Source organism: Thalassophryne amazonica, chromosome 17 (genome assembly GCF_902500255.1).
Source record: "Thalassophryne amazonica chromosome 17, fThaAma1.1, whole genome shotgun sequence".
NCBI classification, from domain to species: domain Eukaryota; kingdom Metazoa; phylum Chordata; class Actinopteri; order Batrachoidiformes; family Batrachoididae; genus Thalassophryne; species Thalassophryne amazonica.
The window spans coordinates 40,832,046-40,855,548 of record NC_047119.1 but is presented as its reverse complement, the minus strand read 5'-3'; the positions used below and the strand labels follow the sequence as shown (position 1 = coordinate 40,855,548).

The 23,503-nt window shown below is 42.4% G+C and overlaps 1 protein-coding gene across 1 annotated transcript in view; it reads right to left on the bottom strand.

Moving 5' to 3' along the window:
* The window catches only part of shroom3 (shroom family member 3), an 86,903-nt gene that overhangs the window by 18,353 nt on the left and 45,047 nt on the right, over positions 1 to 23,503 (bottom strand). The window contains 4 exon segments of the mRNA XM_034191737.1: positions 8,279 to 8,507; positions 8,721 to 9,031; positions 10,616 to 10,828; positions 14,864 to 15,004. Coding sequence (XP_034047628.1) covers positions 8,279 to 8,507; positions 8,721 to 9,031; positions 10,616 to 10,828; positions 14,864 to 15,004 — 894 coding nt within the window.

Genomic DNA, 23,503 nt, shown 5'->3' with positions numbered 1-23,503 from the left:
AGCAGATCACAGACATGACACAAAACTAAAGTCATTTCAAATGGCAACTTTCTGGCTTTAAGAAAGACTATAAGAAATCAGGAAAAATATATATAATAAATCAGAATAAATTATGGAATCACCCTGTAAATTTTCATCCCCAAAACTAACACCTGCAGGGTCAAATCAGATCTGCTCGTTAGTCTGCATCTAAAAAGGAGTGATCACACCTTGGAGAGCTGTTGCACCAAGTGGACTGACATGAATCATGGCTCCAACACAAGAGATGTCAATTGAAACAAAGGAGAGGATTATCAAACTCTTAAAAGAGGGTAAATCATCACGCAATGTTGCAAAAGATGTTGGTTGTTCACAGTCAGCTGTGTCTAAACTCTGGACCAAATACAAACAACATGGGAAGGTTGTTAAAGGCAAACATACTGGTAGACCAAGGAAGACATCAAAGCGTCAAGACAGAAAACTTAAAGCAATATGTCTCAAAAATCGAAAATGCACAACAAAACAAATGAGGAATGAATGGGAGGAAACTGGAGTCAACGTCTGTGACCGAACTGTAAGAAACCGCCTAAAGGAAATGGGATTTACATACAGAAAAGCTAAACGAAAGCCATCATTAACACCTAAACAGAAAAAAACAAGGTTACAATGGGCTAAGGAAAAGCATTCGTGGACTGTGGATGACTGGATGAAAGTCATATTCAGTGATGAATCTCGAATCTGAATTGGGCAAGGTGATGTTGCTGGAACTTTTGTTTGGTGTCGTTCCAATGAGATTTATAAAGATGACTGCCTGAAGAGAACATGTAAATTTCCACAGTCATTGATGATATGGGGCTGCATGTCAGGTAAAGGCACTGGGGAGATGGCTGTCATTACATCATCAATAAATGCACAAGTTTACGTTGATATTTTGGACACTTTTCTTATCCCATCAATTGAAAGGATGTTTGGGGATGATGAAATCATTTTTCAAGATGATAATGCATCTTGCCATAGAGCAAAAACTGTGAAAACATTCCTTGCAAAAAGACACATAGGGTCAATGTCATGGCCTGCAAATAGTCCGGATCTTAATCCAATTGAAAATCTTTGGTGGAAGTTGAAGAAAATGATCCATGACAAGGCTCCAACCTGCAAAGCTGATCTGGCAACAGCAATCAGAGAAAGTTGGAGCCAGATTGATGAAGAGTACTGTTTGTCACTCATTAAGTCCATGCCTCAGAGACTGCAAGCTGTTATAAAAACCAGAGGTGGTGCAACAAAATACTAGTGATGTGTTGGAGCGTTCTTTTGTTTTTCATGATTCCATAATTTTTTCCTCAGAATTGAGTGATTCCATATTTTTTCCCCTCTGCTTGGTCTAAAAAAGTAACCATTACTGACTGCCACAATTTTTTTTCCTGATTTCTTATAGTGTTTCTTAAAGCCAGAAAGTTGCCATTTGAAATGACTTTAGTTTTGTGTCATGTCTGTGATCTGCTTTTTTTCTGCAAAATTAAACAACTGAATGAACATCCTCCGAGGCCGGTGATTCCATAATTTTTGCCAGGGGTTGTAGTCCAGATACATAGTTACGAGAATAATTCAAGTTTTTTGTTCCAGGCATGAGTATAATGATCGCGCACTTCTCCATCATGTAGAGGTTTGTGTAAGTGCAAGAAAAATGCCCTGACTGGCACCAAATTATGTGCTTGTGAAGGAAGATGTGCAGAGTAGATGAATATATGACACATTCTGTTGCTTTAACATGTATAACTTGTTAGAGGCTTATCATTTTTATTTTAAAAGAGAAATGAAAGGACATTACATGTGTGTTTGTTTAGCATTTTGTGAAAACATCAAGCTGCAGATTCTGATAAATGTATACATACATAACATTCCGAGCTTTCAAAACTGCCACTTGCCGAATATTTAGATGTAGCTCTTTTTAAAGCTGTTCAAATATGATTTGTCTGTTTGTCTGATGAATAGTCACTTGATGACTGTCATACAAGTAGAATCATGCACATGCAGATGTATATGAGAAACGACTTGATAACACCAAACATTTACATACATTGACATAATAATCCTAATTAGTTACAGTGAGAAAAATAATTATTTGAACACCCTGTGGTTTTGCAAGTTCTCCCACTTACAAATCATGGAGGGGTCTGAAATTTTCATCTTAGGTGCATGTCCACTGTGAGAGACATAATCTAAAAAAAAAATCCGGAAATCACAATGTATGATTTTTTTAAATAATTTATTTGTATGATATTGCTGCAAATAAGTATTTAAACACCTGTGAAAATCAATGCTCCCCCTCTAGCTGCCACCTTATCGTGGTGGGGGAGTTTGCATACCCGGATGATCCTAGGAGCTATGTTGTCGGGGGCTTTGTGCTCCCTGTAGGGTCTCCCAAGGCAAACAGGTCCTAGGTGACGGGTCAGACTAAGGGCAGTTCAGAATCTCCATGACCAGTAAAAAATCAAGGACCGAGACGTCGCCCGGTATGGTGGAGCCGGGGTCCCACCCTGGAGCCAGGCCAGGGGTTGGGGCTCGCGCGCGAGCGCCTGGTGGTTGGGCCTTAGCCCATGGGGCCCGGCCGGGCTCAGCCCGAAAGAGCAACGTGGGCCCACCCTCCTGTGGGTTCACCAGCTGCAGAGGGGGCCATGGGGGTCGGGTGCAGAGAGGATTGGGTGGCGGCCGAGGGCAGGTGGCCCGGTCCATGCTCACAGCCCCTGGCTGTTGGGACGTGGAATGTCACCTCGCTAGGGGGGAAAGAGCCTGAGCTTGTGCGGGAGGTTGAGAAATACCGACTAGAGATAGGCAGGTTCACCTCCACACACAGCTTGGGCTCTGGTACCCAACTCCTGGAGAGGAGCTGGATGCTTCATTTTTCTGGCGTTGCCCACGGGGAGAGAGGCTGAGAGCTGGGGTCGCATTGCTTATTGCTCCCCAGCTCAGTCGCTATGTGTTGGAGTTCACTCCGGTGAATGAGAGGGTCGCGTCCCTAAGCCTTCGGCTCGGGGACAGGTCTCTCACCGTTGTCTCGGCCTACGGGCCGAGCAGCAGTGCAGAGTACCCGACCTTCCTGGAGTCCCTGGGAGGGGTACTAGATAGCGCTCTGACTGGGGACTCCTTGTTCTCCTGGGGGATTTCAACGCCCACGTGGGCGGCAACAGTGAGACCTGGAGGGGGGTGATTGGGAAGCACGGCCTCCCCGATCTGAACCCGAGTGGTGTTCAGTTGGTGGACTTCTGTGCTAGTCACAGTTTGTCCATCACGAACACCATGTTCGAGCACAAGGGTGTCCATAAGTGCACGTGGCACCAGGACACCCTGAGCCGGAGGTTGATGATCGACTTTGTAGTCGTATCATCTGACCTTCGGCCACGTGTCTTGGACACTCGAGTGAAGAGAGGGGCAGAGCTGTCGACCGATCACCACCTGGTGGAGAGTTGGATCCGCTGGGAGGGGAGGAAACCAGTCAGTCCTGGCAGGCCCAAATGTATCGTGAGGGTCTGCTGGGAACGACTGGCGGAACCCTCTGTCAGCGAGGTCTTCAACTCCCACCTCCGGGAGAGCTTCTCCCAGATCCCGGGGGAGGTTGGAGACATGGAGTCCGAGTGGACCATGTTCTCCACCTCCATTGTCGATGCGGCTGCTCGTAGCTGTGGTCGCAAGGTCTCTGGTGCCTGTCGCGGCGGCAATCCCTGAACCTGGTGGTGGACACCGGAAGTAAGGGATGCCGTCAAGCTGAAGAAGGAGTCCTACTTATCTTTGTTGGTAGGTGGGACCCCAGAGGCAGCTGACAGGTACCGGCAGGCCAAGCGTGCCGCAGCCCATGCGGTCGCAGAGGCAAAAACTTGGGCCTGGGAGGAGTTTGAGGAGGCTATGGAGTAGGACTATCGGTCGGCCTCGAAGAGATTCTGGCAAACTGTCCGATGCCTCAGGAGGCGGAAGCAGCTCTCCACCAGCATTGTTTACGGTGCGGGTGGGGAGCTGTTGACCCTGACTGGGGATGTTGTCGGGCGGTGGAAGGAGTACTTCGAGGATCTCCTCAATTCCATCGTCACGTCTTCCAAAGAGGAAGCAGAGATTGGGGACTCAGAGGTGGACTCATCCATTACCCAGGCCGAAGTCACCGAGGTGGTTAGAAAGCTCCTTGGTGGCGGGGCTCCTGGGGTGGATGAAATCTGTCCTGAGTACCTTAAGTCTCTGGATGCTGTGGGACTGTCTTGTCTGACATGCCTCTGCAACATCGCGTGGCGATCGGGGACAGTGCCTCTGGATTGGCAGACCAGGGTGGTGGTCCCTCTGTTTAAGAAGGGGGACCGGAGGGTGTGTTCCAACTATAGGGGGATCACACTCCTCGGTAAGGTCTATTCCAGAGTACTGGAGAGGAGAATTCGACCGATGGTCGAACCTCGGATTCAGGAGGAGCAGTGTGGTGTTCATCCTGGTCGCGGCGCACTGGACCAGCTCTACACGCTCCATCGGGTGCTCGAGGGTTCATTGGAGTTCACCCAACCAGTCCACATGTGTTTTGTGGATCTGGAGAAGGCGTTCGACTGTGTCCCTTGGGGCACCCTGTGGGGAGTGCTCTGGGACTACGGGGTCCGGGGTCCTTTGCTAAGGGCTATCCGGTCCCTGTACGACCGCAGCAGGAGCTTGGTTCGCACTGCCGGTAGTAAGTCAAACCTGTTTCCAGTGCACGTTAGCCTCTACCAGGGCTGCCCTTTTTCACCGGTTCTGTTCATTATTTTTATGGACAGAATTTCTAAGCGCAACCAGGGTGTAGAGGGGGTCTGGTTTGGGAACCACAGACTCTCGTCTCTGCTGTTTGCGGACGATGTGGTTCTGTTGGCTTCGTCAAATCAGGACCTTCAGCGTGCACTGGGGCATTTTGCAGCCGAGTGTGAAGCGTCCGGGATGAAAATCAGCACCTCCAAATCTGAGGACATGGTTCTCGACCAGAAAAAGGTGCTTTGCCCTCTTCAGGTCGGTGGAGTGTCCTTGCCTCAAGTGGAGGAGTTTAAGTATCTTGAGGTCTTGTTCACGAGTGAGGGATGGATGGAGCGTGAGATCGATAGACGGATCGGTGCAGCATCTGCAGTGATGCGGTCGCTGTATCGGACCGTCATGGTGAAGAGAGAGCTGAGTAGGGGGGCAAAGCTCTCGATTTACCAATCGATCTATGTTCCGATCCTCACCTATGGTCATGAGATTTGGCTCATAACCGAAAGAACGAGATCGCGAGTACAAGCGGCCGAGATGAGTTTCCTCCACAGGGTGGCTGGGCGCTCCCTTAGAGATAGGGTGAGGAGCTTGTTCACTCAGGAGGAGCTCGGAGTCAAGCCGCTGCTCCTCCATGTCGAAAGGAGTCAGTTGAGGTGGCTCAAGCATCTTTTAGTTCAGGTCTGGAGACTGGCCAGGCCACACCAGGACCTTGAAATGCTTCTTATGGAGCCCCTCCTTAGTTGCCCTGGCTGTGTGTTTGGGGTCATTGTCATGCTGGAAGATCCATCCATGACCCATCTTCAATGCTCTTACTGAGGGAAGGAGGTTGTTTGCCAAAATCTCGCAATACATGACCCCATCCATCCTCCCTTCAATACGGTGCAGTCGTCCTGTCCCCTTTGCTGAAGAGCACCCCCAGAGTATGATGTTTACACCCCCATGCTTCAAGCTTGAGATGGTTTTCTTGGGGTTGTTCTCATCCTCTAAATATGGTAAGTGGAGTTGATTCCAAAAAGCTCTATTTCGGTCTCATCTGACCACATGACCTTCTCCCATGCCTCCTCTGGATCATCCAGATGGTCACTGGTGAACTTCAAACAGGCCTGGACATGTGCTGGTTTGAGCAGGGGGACGTTGCTGCCCTGCAGGATTTTAAACCATGACAGCATCATGTGTTACTAATGTAATATTTGTGACTGTGGTCCCAGCTCTCTTCAGGTCATTGACCAGGTCCTCCTGTGTAGTTCTGAGCTTTCTCAGAATCATCCTTACCCCACAAAGTGAGATCTTGCATGGAATCCTAGACCAAGGGAGATTGACAGTCATCTTGTGTTTCTTCCACTTTCTAATAAATAATCATAACAGTTGTTGTCTTCTACCAAGCTGCTTGCCTGTTGTCCTGTAGTCCATCCCAGCCTTGTGCAGGTCTACAGTTTTGTCCCTGGTGTCCTTAGACAGCTCTTTGGTCTTGGCTATGGTGGACAGTGATGCCGATACTCTATGCCAGTGATACTCTAATCTAACCACTTTTTTAGTAACGAGTAATCTAACGCGTTAATCTTTCCAAATCAGTAATCAGATTAAAGTTACTTCTCCAAGTCACTGTGCGTTACTATTATTTTTGCATTGTGGGTTGATAGCAGCATTAAACTTGGTCCGTGGGCAGGAGGTCGGGGTTCGACTGAACTGCCCACTTTAAGCGAGCTGTGAGCTTTTCATCTGCGGTTTTCTGCAGCAGCTATGACTTGTCCTCACCTCTTAAAGCGCAGTGACAACAGCACACCTGCACTGAGCTTTACAAAGACATTTTTATGTTTTTTTTTTCTCCTTTATTTAGAATTCTGAGCTGAGCTGCTCCGTATTTGCGCGCTAAAATCAGCTGATCCTCCGTGATGCGTCAACAACTATTTTTCCACTCAAATGCACCTAAACTCTCTTTCTGAGGACCACATGATGTGAAAACGCAATAAAACTTTCTTACCTGTAAATCTGGTCATGTTTTCTGCATAAATAAATTTTATCCATTCTTTGTGCTCAAACGCCAAAGCAGGGGCGAATCCAGATGGAATGAGGGCGTAGGGCAGGGATGTGCCCCCCCCCCCACCACACCCCTAGATTAAAGGTCCAGTTTTGAAGTCTTTTTTTACGACAACTAATAATACTACTTATAATAATAATAATAATTTCAACAAGTAAAATGTTTAGCGAGAATTTAAATGTTAGAAAAAATGTTAGAAAGAATTTAATAGTTACATTTATAAACAATGTAGGTTAGAAATTGCAAGTTTTACTGTTACAGTGCTGTCAACACTTAAATATGAGGTCAAGAAAGAGGTCTTTATTTTACTTTTTATAAAACAAGTATTTATTTTCATTGAAGTCAAGAAAGGGTGACTATAAAGTGAGTTTTGGCAAAACATGTATCATTGTCATGTTGAGGTGGCAGAGAGTTGTTGTCGACAGCTGGGAAAAGTAACTAAAAAAGTAACTAGTAATCTAACTTAGTTACTTTTACATTTGAGTAATCAGTAAAGTAACTAAGTTACTTTTTGAAGGAGTAATCAGTAATCAGTAGTGGGATTACTTTTTCAAAGTAACTGTGGCAACACTGATGGTGGACAGGTTGGAGTGTGATTGATTGAGTGTGTGAACAGGTGTCTTTTATACAGGTAATAAGTTCAAACAGGTGCAATTAATACAGGTAAAGAGTGCAGAATAAGAGGGCTTCTGAAAGAAAAATTAACAGGTCTGTGTGAGCCAGAATTCTTGCTGGTTGGTAGGGGATCAAATACTTATTTGCAGCAGTAACATAAAAATAAATTATTAAAAAAATCATACATTGTGATTTCTGGATTTTTTTTTTTTTTTAGATTATGTCTCTCACAGTGGACATGCACCTAAGATGAAAATTTCAGACCCCTCCATGATTTCTAAGTGGGAGAACTTGCAAAACCGCAGGGTGTTCAAATACTTATTTTCCTCACTGTATGTTTATCACCACACAGATGATGAGCCTATTCTATTCCAACATATTATTATTTGCAGTACACCTTTTTTGTTATGTCTTTTATGAAGAGCATTTAGGATACAAACTAGACAGGAAATGTAAATCTTGGTTACTGATGCCATTGTATATGATTTGTATAATGGCCACATTATATAAAATGTGTTCAGTTTTTACTGTTACTGGGACCTATGTTACTTGGACATCATAGCAATTAGTGAAAAATGTTGATTTTTTACAAGTTCAAGATGTGTAATTTGCAAATAAAGTGCATTTATCATCTGTATGTATTTACGTTCAGTTCTTTTGGTGGCCATTTTGAAAATCTCAGGCCACGTCTACTTAATTTGCATATTTCACTGGTGTCCCCCCCGTAGATTGTTCATTATAACAAAGATTGAGTGGGAGAAGTTTCATGCTTTCTTCAAAATGTGAACAACTGGCCCATTTGTGGCACCTTAGAACCTGCACTATGAGAGTGGCCTACAATTTGCACTCTAACGTCAGTACGTTGCATCGGTCGCTCGTACTGCGACAAACTTGACTCACCGCAGTGCACGAGCATGCTCCACACTAGACCAGGAGTTTGGTCTCTCATTTTTCTCGTGGATCCTGATGGCAGCGTAACTGTCGGTGCGCCTTGGTGGAGCAGGCGCCCCCTTCAGGTTCTCATAAGAGCTGCAGCTAGCTGTAGGGTCCCATATTGGACCAACACTGTGCCGGTTTGAAGCTGGAAGGCTGCTGCTGCTGCTGCGGTAACAGACCCCGCCCACTGAGCCTGTGACCAACAGAATAAACAAACTGAGTGATGTCAAAACCATTTTTTTTTTTAAATGAACTGTTTATGACTATGGAACACCGGGACTTCAAAGACAGCTGCATTTCTTTAAATGGCCAGTAGGTGCTGCTCCAAAACACTTTGTGTTTAAAACATGATATATTTATGACAATGTGTTCTTGTACTCATAGGTTCACAGTTCTTCATCTTTACCTTGAAGATCTTGGTCCGTGTCCGACCTCACTGTTCTGCTGCTGTGGGAGTTGCAGTTTAGCAATAGTGCAGAGGAGGTGGAGCTCAGTTCGTGTTCATCACCCTGGTGGGTGTCGTAAGCTCTATGGAGGTATCGAACATCCGAATGATGCGTGTCTCCACTTCTCTGAGGAACGGTCTCCAATGAGTAGGAGTGCTTCTGGCTGAAGGAGGGGGCTGATGCAAGGTATTCTGGGATACTGGAGCTGGTAGAGAAGGAAGAGTAGGCGGAGTCACGTTTGCTGTGGAGGTGGTCAATACTGTTGGACGACCTGGAACACAAACACAAACACCCACAAAACAGATGTTTAAACAGGAATTCAAAAATGTGGTTTTAGCAGCACTTAACTTAAAAGCTACAAACTCTGGGTAAGTGATGTTATGAATCATCGTAACAGTCCTTTGAACTCAGGTGTAACGCATTCAGTCTAGCTGACTGGAATGGATTGTTGACTGCTAGTGAAGGCTCTGTGCTATGTTAGGCTATTGTTTTTATGACGCTTTGTTTTTCATGCTATGATAGGCTAACATGTTTCTGCTCCTTCTGAACTTTGTACATCAACATGAATTTTCAATTTGGATTTCACCTTGTTACATTTGTACTAAGCTAGACTAAGCTTGGCTATCAGTTTTGTCTTGGAGTATTTTTGTGTTAATTCTCAAGGTCGGTCATCCGGGCATTTAACCTGGAGGGGCGGGTTTTGTTCCAGGCAATGAGAGCTATCAGGTGGCTGTTAAAAGCAATTTAGAGACAAAAGCAAACTGGCTGATTTCAATAGATAATCAATGCAGCCCGAGTGAGTTTTCACCGAGTGGCCAGTCGCAGAAGTACGAATTCTCACCTTCGGATTTGTCACTTTGCCGGTGACGTGGGCGCTGCCCTCAATTTTTGTACGAAGATAAACTAAGCTAACGTGTTTCCTCTGCTTCTGATCTTTGTGTATCAACATGAATTTTCAATTTGGATTTCACCTAGCTAAATTTGTACTAAGCTAGACTAAGCTAGGCTATCAGTTTTGTCTTTGAGTATTTTTGTGTTCATTTTCCTCTGCCCTCAATCTTTGTACGAAGACAAACTAAACTAGACTAAAATGTTTCCTCTGCTTCTGATCTTTGTGTATCAACATGAATTTTCATGTAAGGTTAAGTAAGGTTATACTTTACGATTATACTATAGGTTATACTATACTTTACGTATTTGTGTAAAGCCCTTTGAGGCAACTTTGTTGTGATTTGGAGCTATATAAATTGAATTGAAAAAAAAATTGAAATTTCAGTCTGGATTTTACCTTACTAATTTTGTACTAAGCTAGACCATCAGTTTTGTCTTGGAGCATTTTTGTGTTTATAGTTTTCCTTTGCTTCCAATCTCTGTACTAAACTAAGCTAAGCTAGGCTATCAGTTTTGTCTTGGAGTATTTTTTGCGTAAAGCTAAGCTAACAGCTTTCCTCTTGGGAAGATGATGGTCTAGTGGTTAAGCGTTGGGCTTCAGTCCCGAAAAACCTCGGTTCAAAACCCAGCATGCCAGAAAATTACTAAGGGCCCTTGTGCAAGGTCCTTAATCCCCAAGATGCTCCCGGTGTGTAGTGTAGCACCTTGCATGACAGCACCCTGACATCGGTGTTGGAGTGTGTCTGTGTGAATAGGTGAATGTGAGGCCTAATTGTAAAACGCTTTGAGCTTCTAATGCAGATGGAAAAGCGTTATATGAATGCACTCCGTTTCCTTTGTTTCCGATCTTGGTACCAAGCTAGGCTAAACATACATTCTCAGCAGCAGAAGAAGAAATTAGAAAATGATAAAGTGGAAGTTTAAAGGCTGAAAACAAGAAAGTTTTTCTTATTTTTTTTAGAACCTGGCAGAGGATAGCTGGTGGCAGGAGGAGTAGGCCGGATGGGACCCGCTGTTGCCGCGGTGATGGCGATTATCCTGCACTCCAGGGTGAAGCTGATAGGTTCGTGGAGGATCCAGGCTGTCCATGCTGCCCCGGGAGCTGTACTGGTCCGGACTCTTCCTCAGGTAGCCTACAGCAGGGTCAAATCCGGACGACAGGTCGGTGGTGGAGTCGCTGAGGTGGAGACAGATTTCCATTTACAGAGTCAATGTTAATGTATGCAAATAACATTACAAATAATCAATAATTGTAGCATGATTTTTTTAAATCAGTAATAACATTTTATTATAGTAGAATCAGATTGCTATTAAATAAGATTTTAAATGATCATTTTATTATTGAGTCTTTGTACACATATAAAGAAATCAAGTATTGACTTTCTTTTATTGTAAAATGAGAATTGGAACATAATTTGCGAATTTGTTTGATAACGATTGAAAATTTTGCTTGATAACTGACAAATAATTCAACATTAAGAAGAAGAATCAGATCTGATTAGTCACCGAGGGTCTCTCTCTCACTCTCCCACACACGCACGCACGCACACACACGCCTTCCATGGTCTTCAAACAACCAACTTGGGTCACGACATGTCCAACATTTACAGAGTGAAACTGAACCATTTATGACAATAAACTGAAAGTGTTTCCAGTTTCAGTGCTTCTGCACTGATGCAGATCAGAATTCGGATCTTTCAAACTGAAACTTATGAGATAGAAAATATCTGAAAATGAAATTCTTTTTCTTCCAATGAAAACAGGCTCTATGAGTTATTAAACATGTCATGTGGTGTTCTTGGATTTGTGTGTAGTGGGCCATACTTGGAGTGACATGACCAACAGCAGTATTTGGTGTGACCACCATTTGCCTCACGCACTGCAATACATGTCCTTTGCATAGATTTGATCAGGTTGTTGATTGTGGCCTCTGAAATGTTGGTCCACTCCTCTTCAATGGCTGTGCAGACTTGTGAACAATATTTGAGAGAAATAGGTCTTTTGTGTATATAGAAAATGTTATAGATCTTTGAGTTCAGCTCATGAAAAATGGGAGCAAAAACAAAAGTGTTGCGTTTATATTTTTGTTCAGTGTATCCATTATATAAAGCTGACCGTGTGTGTGTCTGTTCGCTATGCACAGCCACAGTAAAAGCAATCAACACCAGACTTGCTATGGTGACTGAGGGGGAGTCAATGTGGCCGTTAGGTTATAAGCGTATGTGCGCTTTAATTACAATTACGACCTACTCACTGGAGCCCTTATTTTCGCAGTTCACGTGGTACTCAGGTCAGGTAGCAAGCCCACACTTTACTTAGAACATAATAGCGGCTGGCTAGGGTGCACTTTAATTACAATCCAAACGGGCCAGTGCACACCGCATACGAGTTAAAGTGTGTGTTTTTGCAATTATGCCTCCCAAGACATCATAGGGACAGTCACTGAAAGTGGTTGGGTTAAATCTGGAGACACCGTGCTTCTCACACTGTCAGCTATATGTAGGATGCTCCCGTGTTGGTCACCCTGACGGACTCTTCATTTGTGCACCTCAGGGTCACACTAAGAACATTATATATCCCACAGCATTGCAGTAATATGACATCCTATCACCTTTTGTCATCATTCACTTGAGTCTCATGAATGTTAATAAATTGCTCTATGAAAATTAATGACGACAATATACACACAATGCAATGCAACTTACTCCACCTTAACTAAAGTGACATGAAATAAACAATGACATAGCTAAATGCCGTGTGTAGAATGAGTAACTCACTCAACAAAAATATAAACGCAACACTTTTGGTTTTGCTCCCATTTTGTATGAGATGAACTCAAAGATCTAAAACTTTTTCCACATACACAATATCACCATTTCCCTCAAATATTGTTCACAAACCAGTCTAAATCTGTGATAGTGAGCACTTCTCCTTTGCTGAGATAATCCATCCCACCTCACAGGTGTGCCATATCAAGATGCTGATTAGACACCATGATTAGTGCACAGGTGTGCCTTAGACTGCCCACAATAAAAGGCCACTCTGAAAGGTGCAGTTTTATCACACAGCACAATGCCACAGATGTCGCAAGATTTGAGGGAGCGTGCAGTTGGCATGCTGACAGCTGTTGCTCGTGTATTGAATGTTCATTTCTCTACCATAAGCCGTCTCCAAAGGCGTTTCAGAGAATTTGGCAGTACATCCAACCAGCCTCACAACCGCAGACCACGTGTAACCACACCAGCCCAGGACCTCCACATCCAGCATGTTCACCTCCAAGATCGTCTGAGACCAGCCACTCGGACAGCTGCTGAAACAATCGGTTTGCATAACCAAAGAATTTCTGCACAAACTGTCAGAAACCGTCTCAGGGAAGCTCATCTGCATGCTCGTCGTCCTCATCGGGGTCTCGACCTGACTCCAGTTCATCGCCGTAACCGACTTGAGTGGGCAAATGCTCACATTCGCTGGCGTTTGGCACGTTGGAGAGGTTTCTCTTCACAGATGAATCCAGGTTCACACTGTCCAGGGCAGATGGCAGACAGCGTGTGTGGCGTTGTGTGGGTGAGCGGTTTTCTGATGTCAATGTTGTGGATCGAGTGGCCCATGGTGGCGGTGGGGTTATGGTATGGGCAGGCGTCTGTTATGGATGAAGAACACAGGTACATTTTATTGATGGCATTTTGAATGCACAGAGATACCGTGACGAGATCCTGAGGCCCATTGTTGTGCCATACATCCAAGAACATCACCTCATGTTGCAGCAGGATAATGCACGGCCCCATGTTGCAAGGATCTGTACACAATTCTTGGAAGCTGAAAATGTCCCAGTTCTTGCATGGCCGGCATACTCACCGGACATGTCACCCATTGAGCATGTTTGGGATGCTCTGGACCGGCGTATACGACAGCGTGTACCAGTTCCTGCCAATATCCAGCAACTTCGCACAGCCATTGAAGAGGAGTGGACCAACATTCCACAGGACACAATTGACAACCTGATCAACTCTATGCGAAGGAGATGTGTTGCACTGCATGAGGCAAATGGTGGTCACACCAGATACTGACTGGTATCCCCCCCCAATAAAACAAAACTGCACCTTTCAGAGTGGCCTTTGTGGACAGTCTAAGGCACACCTGTGCACTAATCATGGTGTCTAATCAGCATCTTGATATGGCACACCTGTGAGGTGGGATGGATTATCTCAGCAAAGGAGAAGTGCTCACTATCACAGATTTAGACTGGTTTGTGAACAATATTTGAGGGAAATGGTGATATTGTGTATGTGGAAAATGTTTTAGATCTTTGAGTTCATCTCATACAAAATGGGAGCAAAACCAAAAGTGTTGCGTTTATATTTTTGTTGAGTATATATATAAAACGCCATTCATCTCTGCAGACTGGGTAATTCTGGAATCCTGCATTTGGATTAATGTCATTGTCACTTATTTGCTGCAATAATTTCATTAATTATATCACTTGCTGAGAGTCACTCCTGATATATTTCATTGACAGCAGAGATTTATAAGACATTGACTGAAATTACTTGAAATGACTGAAAAATCTCCAATCTCAAAACATCTCTCACTGAACATCTCTGGAGAGATCAGAAAATGTCTGTGCACCGACACTTCCCATCCAACCCGATGGAGCTTGACAGGTGCTGCAAAGAGGAATGGGCAAAACTGCACAAAGATAGGTGCGCCAACCTTGTGGCATCATATTCAAGAAGACTTGAGGCTGTAAATGCTGCCAAAAGTGCATCAACAAAGTATTGATCAAAGGGTGTGAATACTTATGTACAGGGAATTTTTTTTTAAATCAATTTACAAAAATTTCAAAAAGACTTTTTCATGTTGTCATTATGGGGTGTTGTGAGGAGAAGTCTGAGGGAAAAACGAATTTACTCCATTTTGGAATAAGGCTGTAACGTAACAAAATGTGGAAAAAGTGAAGCTCTGTGAATACTTTCCAGATGCAATGTAGACCTCAGACATTAACTAGCCCTGGCTGGTTTACATCCTGAGGTATATTCTGGGCTCCAGCCACACCCCAGGTTAAAGCCTGGACCAGTCCAGAATCTACCCGAGATTTCAAATACGAAGAGCTCCAATATATTCTGGGTAGGGGTCATATATTCTCACAGTTTCACCTTGGTGTCTGTCATGAGCCGAATGGAGTTGGTGGAGTGGCTTTGAACTTTGTGCTGACCTGCTGTGGTAGCCCTGGTGCCAGGTGTTGGCCACCGTGTCCGTCCGTGCCTGGGAGAACTCCACAACTTCTTCCTCCAGCGGATCATCATTCAGCTTCACTGAATGCCATGAATGAGGACGAGATGCTGGCTCCGTGTGTCTGTGGGCAAAAACAAGGGATTAGTGTGTTTGCACTGTGGCTCCAGCGCAAGAGTCTGTGTGGTAATTCAAAAAATAATTACATTTAAAACAAAATGACTACAGACAGGAAGCAGGCTGAAAAACGTGCATCTTGCATGAGTTGACAGCAGTTTTGATTTATTAGCAGCTCAATGACTTACAAATGTCCCATTTCAGAGAAATTTGTAGTGGTAATGCTCATGGTGGACAGAGTAGGACAGTACATAATTAGGCATGCTGTCCACTCGGCTGCTCCCATTTCGTGTTTGGAGTCGCCACAGCGGATACAGCCAGATCCGCAATGGTAGTTGGCACAAGTTTTATGCCAGATGCCCTTCCTGACGCAACTCCAGTTTCACACGGAGAAACACACACACACAGCCGCTGGTGTTCCAAAGAGGTCTCCCATCCAAGTACTAACCAGGTCCTGCACTGCTTAGTTTCTGAGATCTGACGGGATCAGGCTGACACAGAGCAGATCGGCTGCAGTACATAATACAGAAGAGAAATCAAATATACAATGTAACCAGGACAGACAGTTAATAGATTTTAACTTTAATTTTAAGTTTAATTCTTAAATGAGAGACATTGAATTTTTTTCTTTATTTTACTTTGTCTTTTATTTTGCTTTTAAGATTAGTTCATTTTTAAAGGAAAAACATTTAATGCTTTTTTATTTTTAACTTTTTACGTTGCATTTTAATGTTAAGACATTTAATTTTACTTTTTAACTATCATTTTTGCTGTTTACATGTATTTTGTTTATAAGAAAGACATTTAATTTTTTTACTTTCACTTTCATTTTTATTTTTTAAATATTATTTACATTAAATTTTTAATGTAAAAATTTTTTAATTTTTAAATAAATTTGGTATGGTATTCCAGACTAACACATCATTCCAGCAGGGGGCGGTACATCATTTTTATAGTAAAAACATGAGTTCATGTGTGATTCTATTTTGTAAGTTCAATGTAATTACATAATATAATTGTAAATATGTAAAAATTACATAGATGACAAGAAAGTGAAAACACTTATTTCCATTGTGGCCCTTTTAAAAATCAAACAACAAAACATAAGTAATAATACAATATACTGCTATTACTACTACTACTACTAATAATGCTAACGATAATAATACTAGTAATAATGTGTATATGTAAACAAGAAACTACATTTATAAATACATTAAGACAGTAAATTAACATTTAAAAAAATTACATTATTAATGAGATATAAAAGGGCTGACTTCCTCTTCTAAAAATTGCTGAGGTCTAAGGTTTGAAAAACATTCTGGACTCATACGCCATTCCAACTCATTATACAAGCTTTGCTTAATTTAGTACCATGTTGAGAAAATGTCAGCTACATATTTAATAAACACTACCCAATCTACAGCCCGTGGATCCCCATGATCGTTAATTAATTGATTTAATTCATTCATTTTTACTTCAATCTCAGAGGAACTTAATTCTGCACATCAGTTTGGTCACCATTTATCGAAAGGATGAAATGTGCGATGCTTCACGCAAAAGTCCTGGCTGGCGTACGCATGTTTCTTCAGCTATTGGTCCACTGCTGACATGAAGTCATCAGAGTGATGTGCACACCAGAGACACACTTATGAGCAATTAACACACTGATATGTTGAGAATTATAGGGGTGGACATAAAAGTATGCACAAAGTGATGCATAAAATGGCATTAACAATGGCTGTGTTAGTGTTGTTAGAGGACCTTGCAAATGGTCGACGAGTAAAAAAAAAAAAAAAAAAAAAAATCAGACGTAAGTGTGTACTCAGGGTACGCAAGGATTTACTTGCAAATGACAATAATTGGCCCACAAGCCGATTTTGATTACAAAGCCCTGGGTTACTGGAGTTGTGCACAGAACTGTGGCCAGCCCAGAGCACAATATGATGAGGAGCCAGGCGGTTGTCTGTGTCCACACAGATGCTGACCACGCTGGGCTTCCTGGCAACAGGGGCATTCCAGTAGGAGCTGACCGATTGGTCAGGAGTGTGTCAGTCAACCTTGAGCTGAGCCGTGCCAGCTGTGTGGAACGCAATCATCTGAATGTCATCCAGGTACATCACATTTCAACATTGACTGCACACATATTGCTATAAAGGCACCATCACATGATGAATTTTTGTTTTTGTTAATAGGAAACATTTTCATTCCTTCAGTGTTCAAATCATGTGATGCACAAATGCATTGGGTTGGGGTGGGAACAGGCAGGCTGGCACAGTACACGATGGGTGGCTGTGTGGGTAAATAGTTTATTGGTGTAATTGTTCCGACCGAAAACCAGCACAGGCTATTTGGGCATGTGCGCATACAAACATGGTTTTTGTGATTACTAATGTGTTTTCTTTTCGTCGAGGGTGACACTAGAGCTGCAGATTCTTAACAGGCCCTGATTGTTTCCCTGTATTCAGTATTTGTCAATAAGCACGTGTGTAAAGTTGTGAATGTCACACCTAATTTCTTTTAGCTTCCATGTGTGTGCACTGCTCTGAGCTCAAAGTGGCCTCACACACACGCTCCCATTAACTCTTTTACCGTGTCATGTTTATTCTGTTTGACGGGGAACCAAATAAACTATCCCTGTGTGTCTCCATGTCATCTATGGCTCACACTCGGTATAATTTCTGTGTTTATGTTGACTGATCTGACGGAGGGGAATTCCCAGCTCCCGGGGCTGATTTACATTAATTTGAATATTTAAATAGGGGCATGGAAAGGGAGGAGCTTGGTCCATGTGCATGTGTGCACAATTCCACGTTGATTGGGATGCACAAATGGAAGAATGTCATTAGATCCATGCGTACGCACACTTTGATACATCTGAATTTTTTTAAGTGGGTTTTGGCGTACGTCATGTTTCAGTACGCCAAAACCATAAGTGTGGAATGTAGTGTGTTTGATGACTTCTGCCATGTCTCTGTGTTGTCGTGTGTTAAAATTACAGCACTTGTAGCATGCAAACGCAACAAAAGCTATGGCTCGGTCGCCGTTCTTCCACGCAGCTCGCCGCAATGTAAAATGAAAATGAAATGAGTGCGTCCGTGTGTAAATGCTAAGTCCAGAGCAGCACACACACAATGAAGTAAAAAGATATTAGGTGTGCGACAGCTGACAGTGTGTGACATTCACAATATTACACACACATTTATTGACAAATACCGAACACAGGGTGACAGTCGTGGGCCTCTAGTTTCACCATCAAGAAAAAGAAAACACATTAATAATAACAACAAAAAAAACATTTGAATGTGCACATGCTCAAAGGTGCCTGCACTGGTTATCATTCGGAACAGTTACATGAATAAACTATTTAACCACCACACAGCCATCCATCATGCACCATACCAGCCTCGAGCCTGTTCCCAACCCAACCGCATTTGCGCAATCACATATGATTTGAACATTTTTTGGAGTGAGTTAGATGAGGTGGTGGAGAGTGTGCACAAGCATGAAAGAGTGGTGATAGGAGCGGACTTCAATGGCCATGTTAGTGAAGGGAACAGAGGTGATGAAGTAATGGGGAGATATGGTATCAAGGATAGGAATGGGGAAGGACAGATGGTAGTTGATTTTGTAAAAAAGGATGGAAATGGCTGTGGTGAATACCTACTTTAAAAAAAGGAGAACCGCAGTGTGACATATAAGAGTGGAGGAAGGCGCACACAAGTGGACTACATTCTTTGTAGGAAATGCAAGCTAAAAAAAAAAAAAAATTGGAGACTGTACGGTGCTGACAGGAGAGAATGTAGCTAGACAGCATAGGATGGTCATTTGTAGGATGACTTTAGAAGTAAAGAAGAGGAGGAGAGTTAGAGCTCAACAAAAGGATCAGATGGTGGAAACTTAAGGATAAAGACTGCTATGTGAAATTCAGTGAGTACGTGAGAGAGGCACTGGATGTAGGGGAAACAATTTTGGACAACTGGAAAAGTACCGCAGATGTGGTGAGGGAGACAGCAGGGTGTGACATCTGGACAGTGAAAGGAAGACAAGGAAACTTGGTGGTAGAATGAAGATGTCCAGGAAAGCACAAGGAGAAAGAGGTTAGCAAAAAAACTTTTGGGATAGTCAGAAAGAAAATAGACAGGAGTACAAGGAGCGTAAGGCGAAAAGAGAAGTAGCAAAAGCTAAGGAAAAGGCATATTGTGAGCTGTACACAAAGTTGAATAGTAAGGAAGGAGAAAAGGACTCCTACCGATTGACCAGAGAAAGGGATAGAGCTGGAAAGGATGTGCAGCAGGTTTGAGTAGTAAAAGATGCATATGGTAATGTGCTGACAAGTGAGGAGAGTGTGTTGAGGAGGTGGAGGACAAATTTTTAGGAGCTGATAAATGAAGAAAATGAGAGAGAGAAAAGGCTGGATGATGTGGTGAGAGTAAATCAGGAAGTACAAGAAATTAGTAAGGATGAAGTGAGGGCAGCTATGAAGAGGATGAAGAGTGGAGAGGCAGTTGCTCCAGATGACATTCCAGTGGAAGCATGGAAGTGTCTAGGAGAGATGGCATTGGAATTTCTAACCAGATTGTTTAATAAAATACTGGAAAGTGAGGGGATGTCTGAGGAGTGGTGATGAAGTGTGCTGGTTCCTATTTTTAAGAACAAAGGTGATGTGCAGAGCTGCAGTAACTACAGAGGCATAAAGCTGATCAGCCACAGCCAAAAGTTATGGGAAAGAGTAGTTGAAGTTAGGTTTAGAAAACAGGTAAAGATCTCTGAGCAGCAATATGGTTTCATGCCAAAAAAGAGCACTACTGATGCAATGTTTGCTCTAAAAGTACTGATAGAGAACTATAGAGAAGGCCAGAAGGAGTTACATTGTGTGTTTGTGGATTAAGAGAAAGTGTATGACAGGGTGCCAAGAGAAGAGTTGTGGTACTGTATGAGGAAGACTGGAGTGGCAGACAAGTATGTGAGTAGTGTAGGACATGTACAAGGACAGTGTGACAGCGGTGAGATGCGCAGTAGGAATGACAGATTCATTCAAGGTGGAGGTGGGATTACACCAAAGATCAGCTCTGAGTCATTTCTTGTTTGCAATGGTGATGGACAGGTTGACAGTTGAGATCAGACAGGAGTCCCCATGGACTATGATGTTTGCAGATAACATTGTGATCTGTAGTGAGAGTAGAGAGCAGGTTGAGTCTAGTCTAGAGAGGTGGAGATATGCTCTGGAGAGAAGGGGAATGAAAGTCAGTCAGAGCCAGACTGAGTACGTGTGTGTGAATGAGAGGGAGCTCAGTGGACATGCAGGTAGTGAGTGTGAAGGAGGAAGGTACAGGGGACAGGGCGAGATGGAAACAATTGATTTCCACAGTCATTTCGTATACCATGTTTTTGTGCGTATGCATGCTTTGTACATGAGGCCCCAAGTGATTGAACTGATTAGCTCCTTCCCTCATGTCACAATGTCAAAATTTGAATTTCTGAACGTAGAAACAACAGAACAGAAATAACGAATCTTATTTTCTTCTTGAAATTATTTACACAGTTACACACACTGGCTCCACCCACTGCTGATGGAAAAGAACCTACTTCCTGAAAGAACCGTCTCACCGATCACTTGTTTGACCTCCTGCCCTCCGTGAAATGCTTCAGATCAATCAAAGCATGCACCACTACAATGAATGACTTCTTCGCCAAAACCATCAATGCACCACACACTGAACTCACTGAATGCACTGAAAGCCCCGCCCTCTCTTAGACAATTCTCCCATTACATAATACCGTGAAATAATCTTATTTTACTTAATCAGATTTGTAAGTTTTTTTGTGTAGTATTGATATTCACTATTGTGCAATACTGCTATTTAAAACTTTAAATCTTAATTTTTTTAATGTACATGTAAATAAATTAATGTGTGTGGGTTAAATTTGAGTGCATGTGTAAATGATCATTTTTAATCCTGTAATTTTTTTTTTACCATGTTGAGCTTCATTTATGTAGTGCAGCTAAATATTGTGCAGCATGCTATTCTATTTAAAAGTTCTAATGGTAATAATAATATAATAGTAATAATAATAAAATATTAAAAATAAAAACATCATCATATCAGCTCGCATTTGTCCTGAAAGATACACAAAATTAACAGATCACAGGGGAAAAAAAACATGAAGAGGTGGTCTGCACCAGACTTTTTTCAGACTACAATCTGCATTTTATTTGAAAATCCAAAATAATTCCTGCTGTTTCATGTGCAGAAGGAAAAAAGAAATCAGCGTGTTGATGATATTCAATGATATGCCTGATCAGGCTGACTGCTTTCCAGTTTTACGACATCATCACATTATCGTTTTGAGATCACAAAGGAATGACAACGACAAGGCGGGTAAAATAATCTCCCCTCGTGCTCGTCGCGTTTCTCACGTTGCTCAGCTCTTAATTCATCTCCACAGATAAACAGGAAAAGATCAAATCTCTATAATTACAAAATGACTACATGAAAGTCTGCCCTGACTGCCACCACCGACACGAGCGGGATCACTCAACACGTTATCAGTTACAACCACACAGATGACTGCTACTACTGCTGGTGGAACGACGGCAGGATTAAAGCAAAGTCAGCATCCGTACTAACGTTCCCAATGCACAAACAGGTTCAGTTATGTGGAGCTAATTTCACTGCTAGCTAAAAACATTCAGCGCTAATCATAGCCAAAATGTAACTGAGTCAATATTCTTCACAAAATAACTCACAACAGAATGTACGCATGAAAGTAGAACTTTGTGTGATGGTAACTATTAATATGAAAATAAACCACTTAAAGTTAAGTGTATCTGGTCATACTTAGTGATGGGATAAGAGCTTGTATTGAAAAAGTATTGATTATCACTAACTACCCAGTTGTTGCTCACACATGCTGACACCTAGTGGGTAGACAGAGCATAAATGCTTATGTCAGGGATAAGAAATCCCCACAGACAGACAAGTTAAGTTATGCCTTCTCTCAATGCCACCAACGGATATGAGGAACCCGGGTCACGTTTTCTGGTCCTGGATAAGTGCTGCAGTTTTACTGGTCAACACTGTTATATTTCAAGCATTCAGCATAACAGTTGTATAATACAACATAATTTAAGGTATTTGAGATGATGTCACAGTAGACAATTGTTACAGTTATGCTACACAGGTCCCTCCTATCATTTGCCATAACCACACTCTCGCATGAACCAGTCTCACATGAATGCGGATATCCATGGATCCACAGGGAAAGTCTCACATTTGTAAAATACAGTAAGAATATCAGACAAAGTCCTGATGAATAATTATTGTGTCATTAAAGGTTCAAAATGTGAAACAGACAAACTGCTGACATAAATGTGTTTACCCACAATGCACTGCACTTAGCAAAGAGATCTGTACTTGAAACAACACAAACAATGCTTGGCAACAGAGTTTGAAACAAAATTTCAAAGGTGAAAACATCTGCTTTACACCAGAAATGCTAGTACTTCAAATGAAAATGAATAAAGTACAAATAAATGAGCCGAATATTTGAGCATTTTTAATTATTGCAAACTACACTTCCGAAAGGTTCATGCATACGCAGTTTGCAGCACCGCAACAAACAGCCTCATACAAAAACATACAAATCTCACTTGTGCTTTAGAGCCTATTTCAGAGGAGGCTGAGCAATTCAAGTAAACTTCATCGTAACTTAGTTATTTAATTAAATCCCTGAGAAGCAGTTTAACGTCACGCACCATCGTCACAGTTAACGATTACAAGTAAGATCAACACACTTGTTTTCAAGCTAGCGACATGCTAACATGCAAAATACATCATAACAAGCTAAGCTAGTTAGCATGAGAGCCACAGTAGCCTTTAGCACAGCCGCTACAGCACTGTTTTACCTCATAACTGACTATAAAACAATCAGAGTGATTTTAGAACAGTTTTTACTCTGGAAGAGCAGAGTTTAATAAAACTGTTCCAATAATTGATAAAAACCAGACAACTAGAAAATAACTGAATGTCGCTGGAAGCGGAAAAACTCATGACCAGAAACTGACACAATGCTTCAATTTCTTATTTATGACAACTGTGATGAATGTTATTTCAAAATGAAGTTCCTTAACAGTGTAACTGGAATATCTGTTAATACTTAATGACTGTAATAAACATTTGTGTTTTTGGTGTCATCCAGCAAACAAACATCCAATGTTCTGCTTGGATAAGGAACAGATTTCACTCTGGATTCAGATCTGCACCATAAATTAATTAATTAATATTTCAGCTGGTAAGATTTTGTTCATTAGTTAGATATGAAGGAATCTTGACATTTGTCAGAATTCAACTGAAAATAACATCAAATCAATGTCCAGGCTTTGCATTGATATTAAAAGTGATTTTTTCCAAAACAACTGTTTTGGGCATTTCAGCCTTTATGATAGAAACTTGGAGTCAGAGAGACACACAGACGCACTGAGTTCTTGCCGTTACCTGGAGGT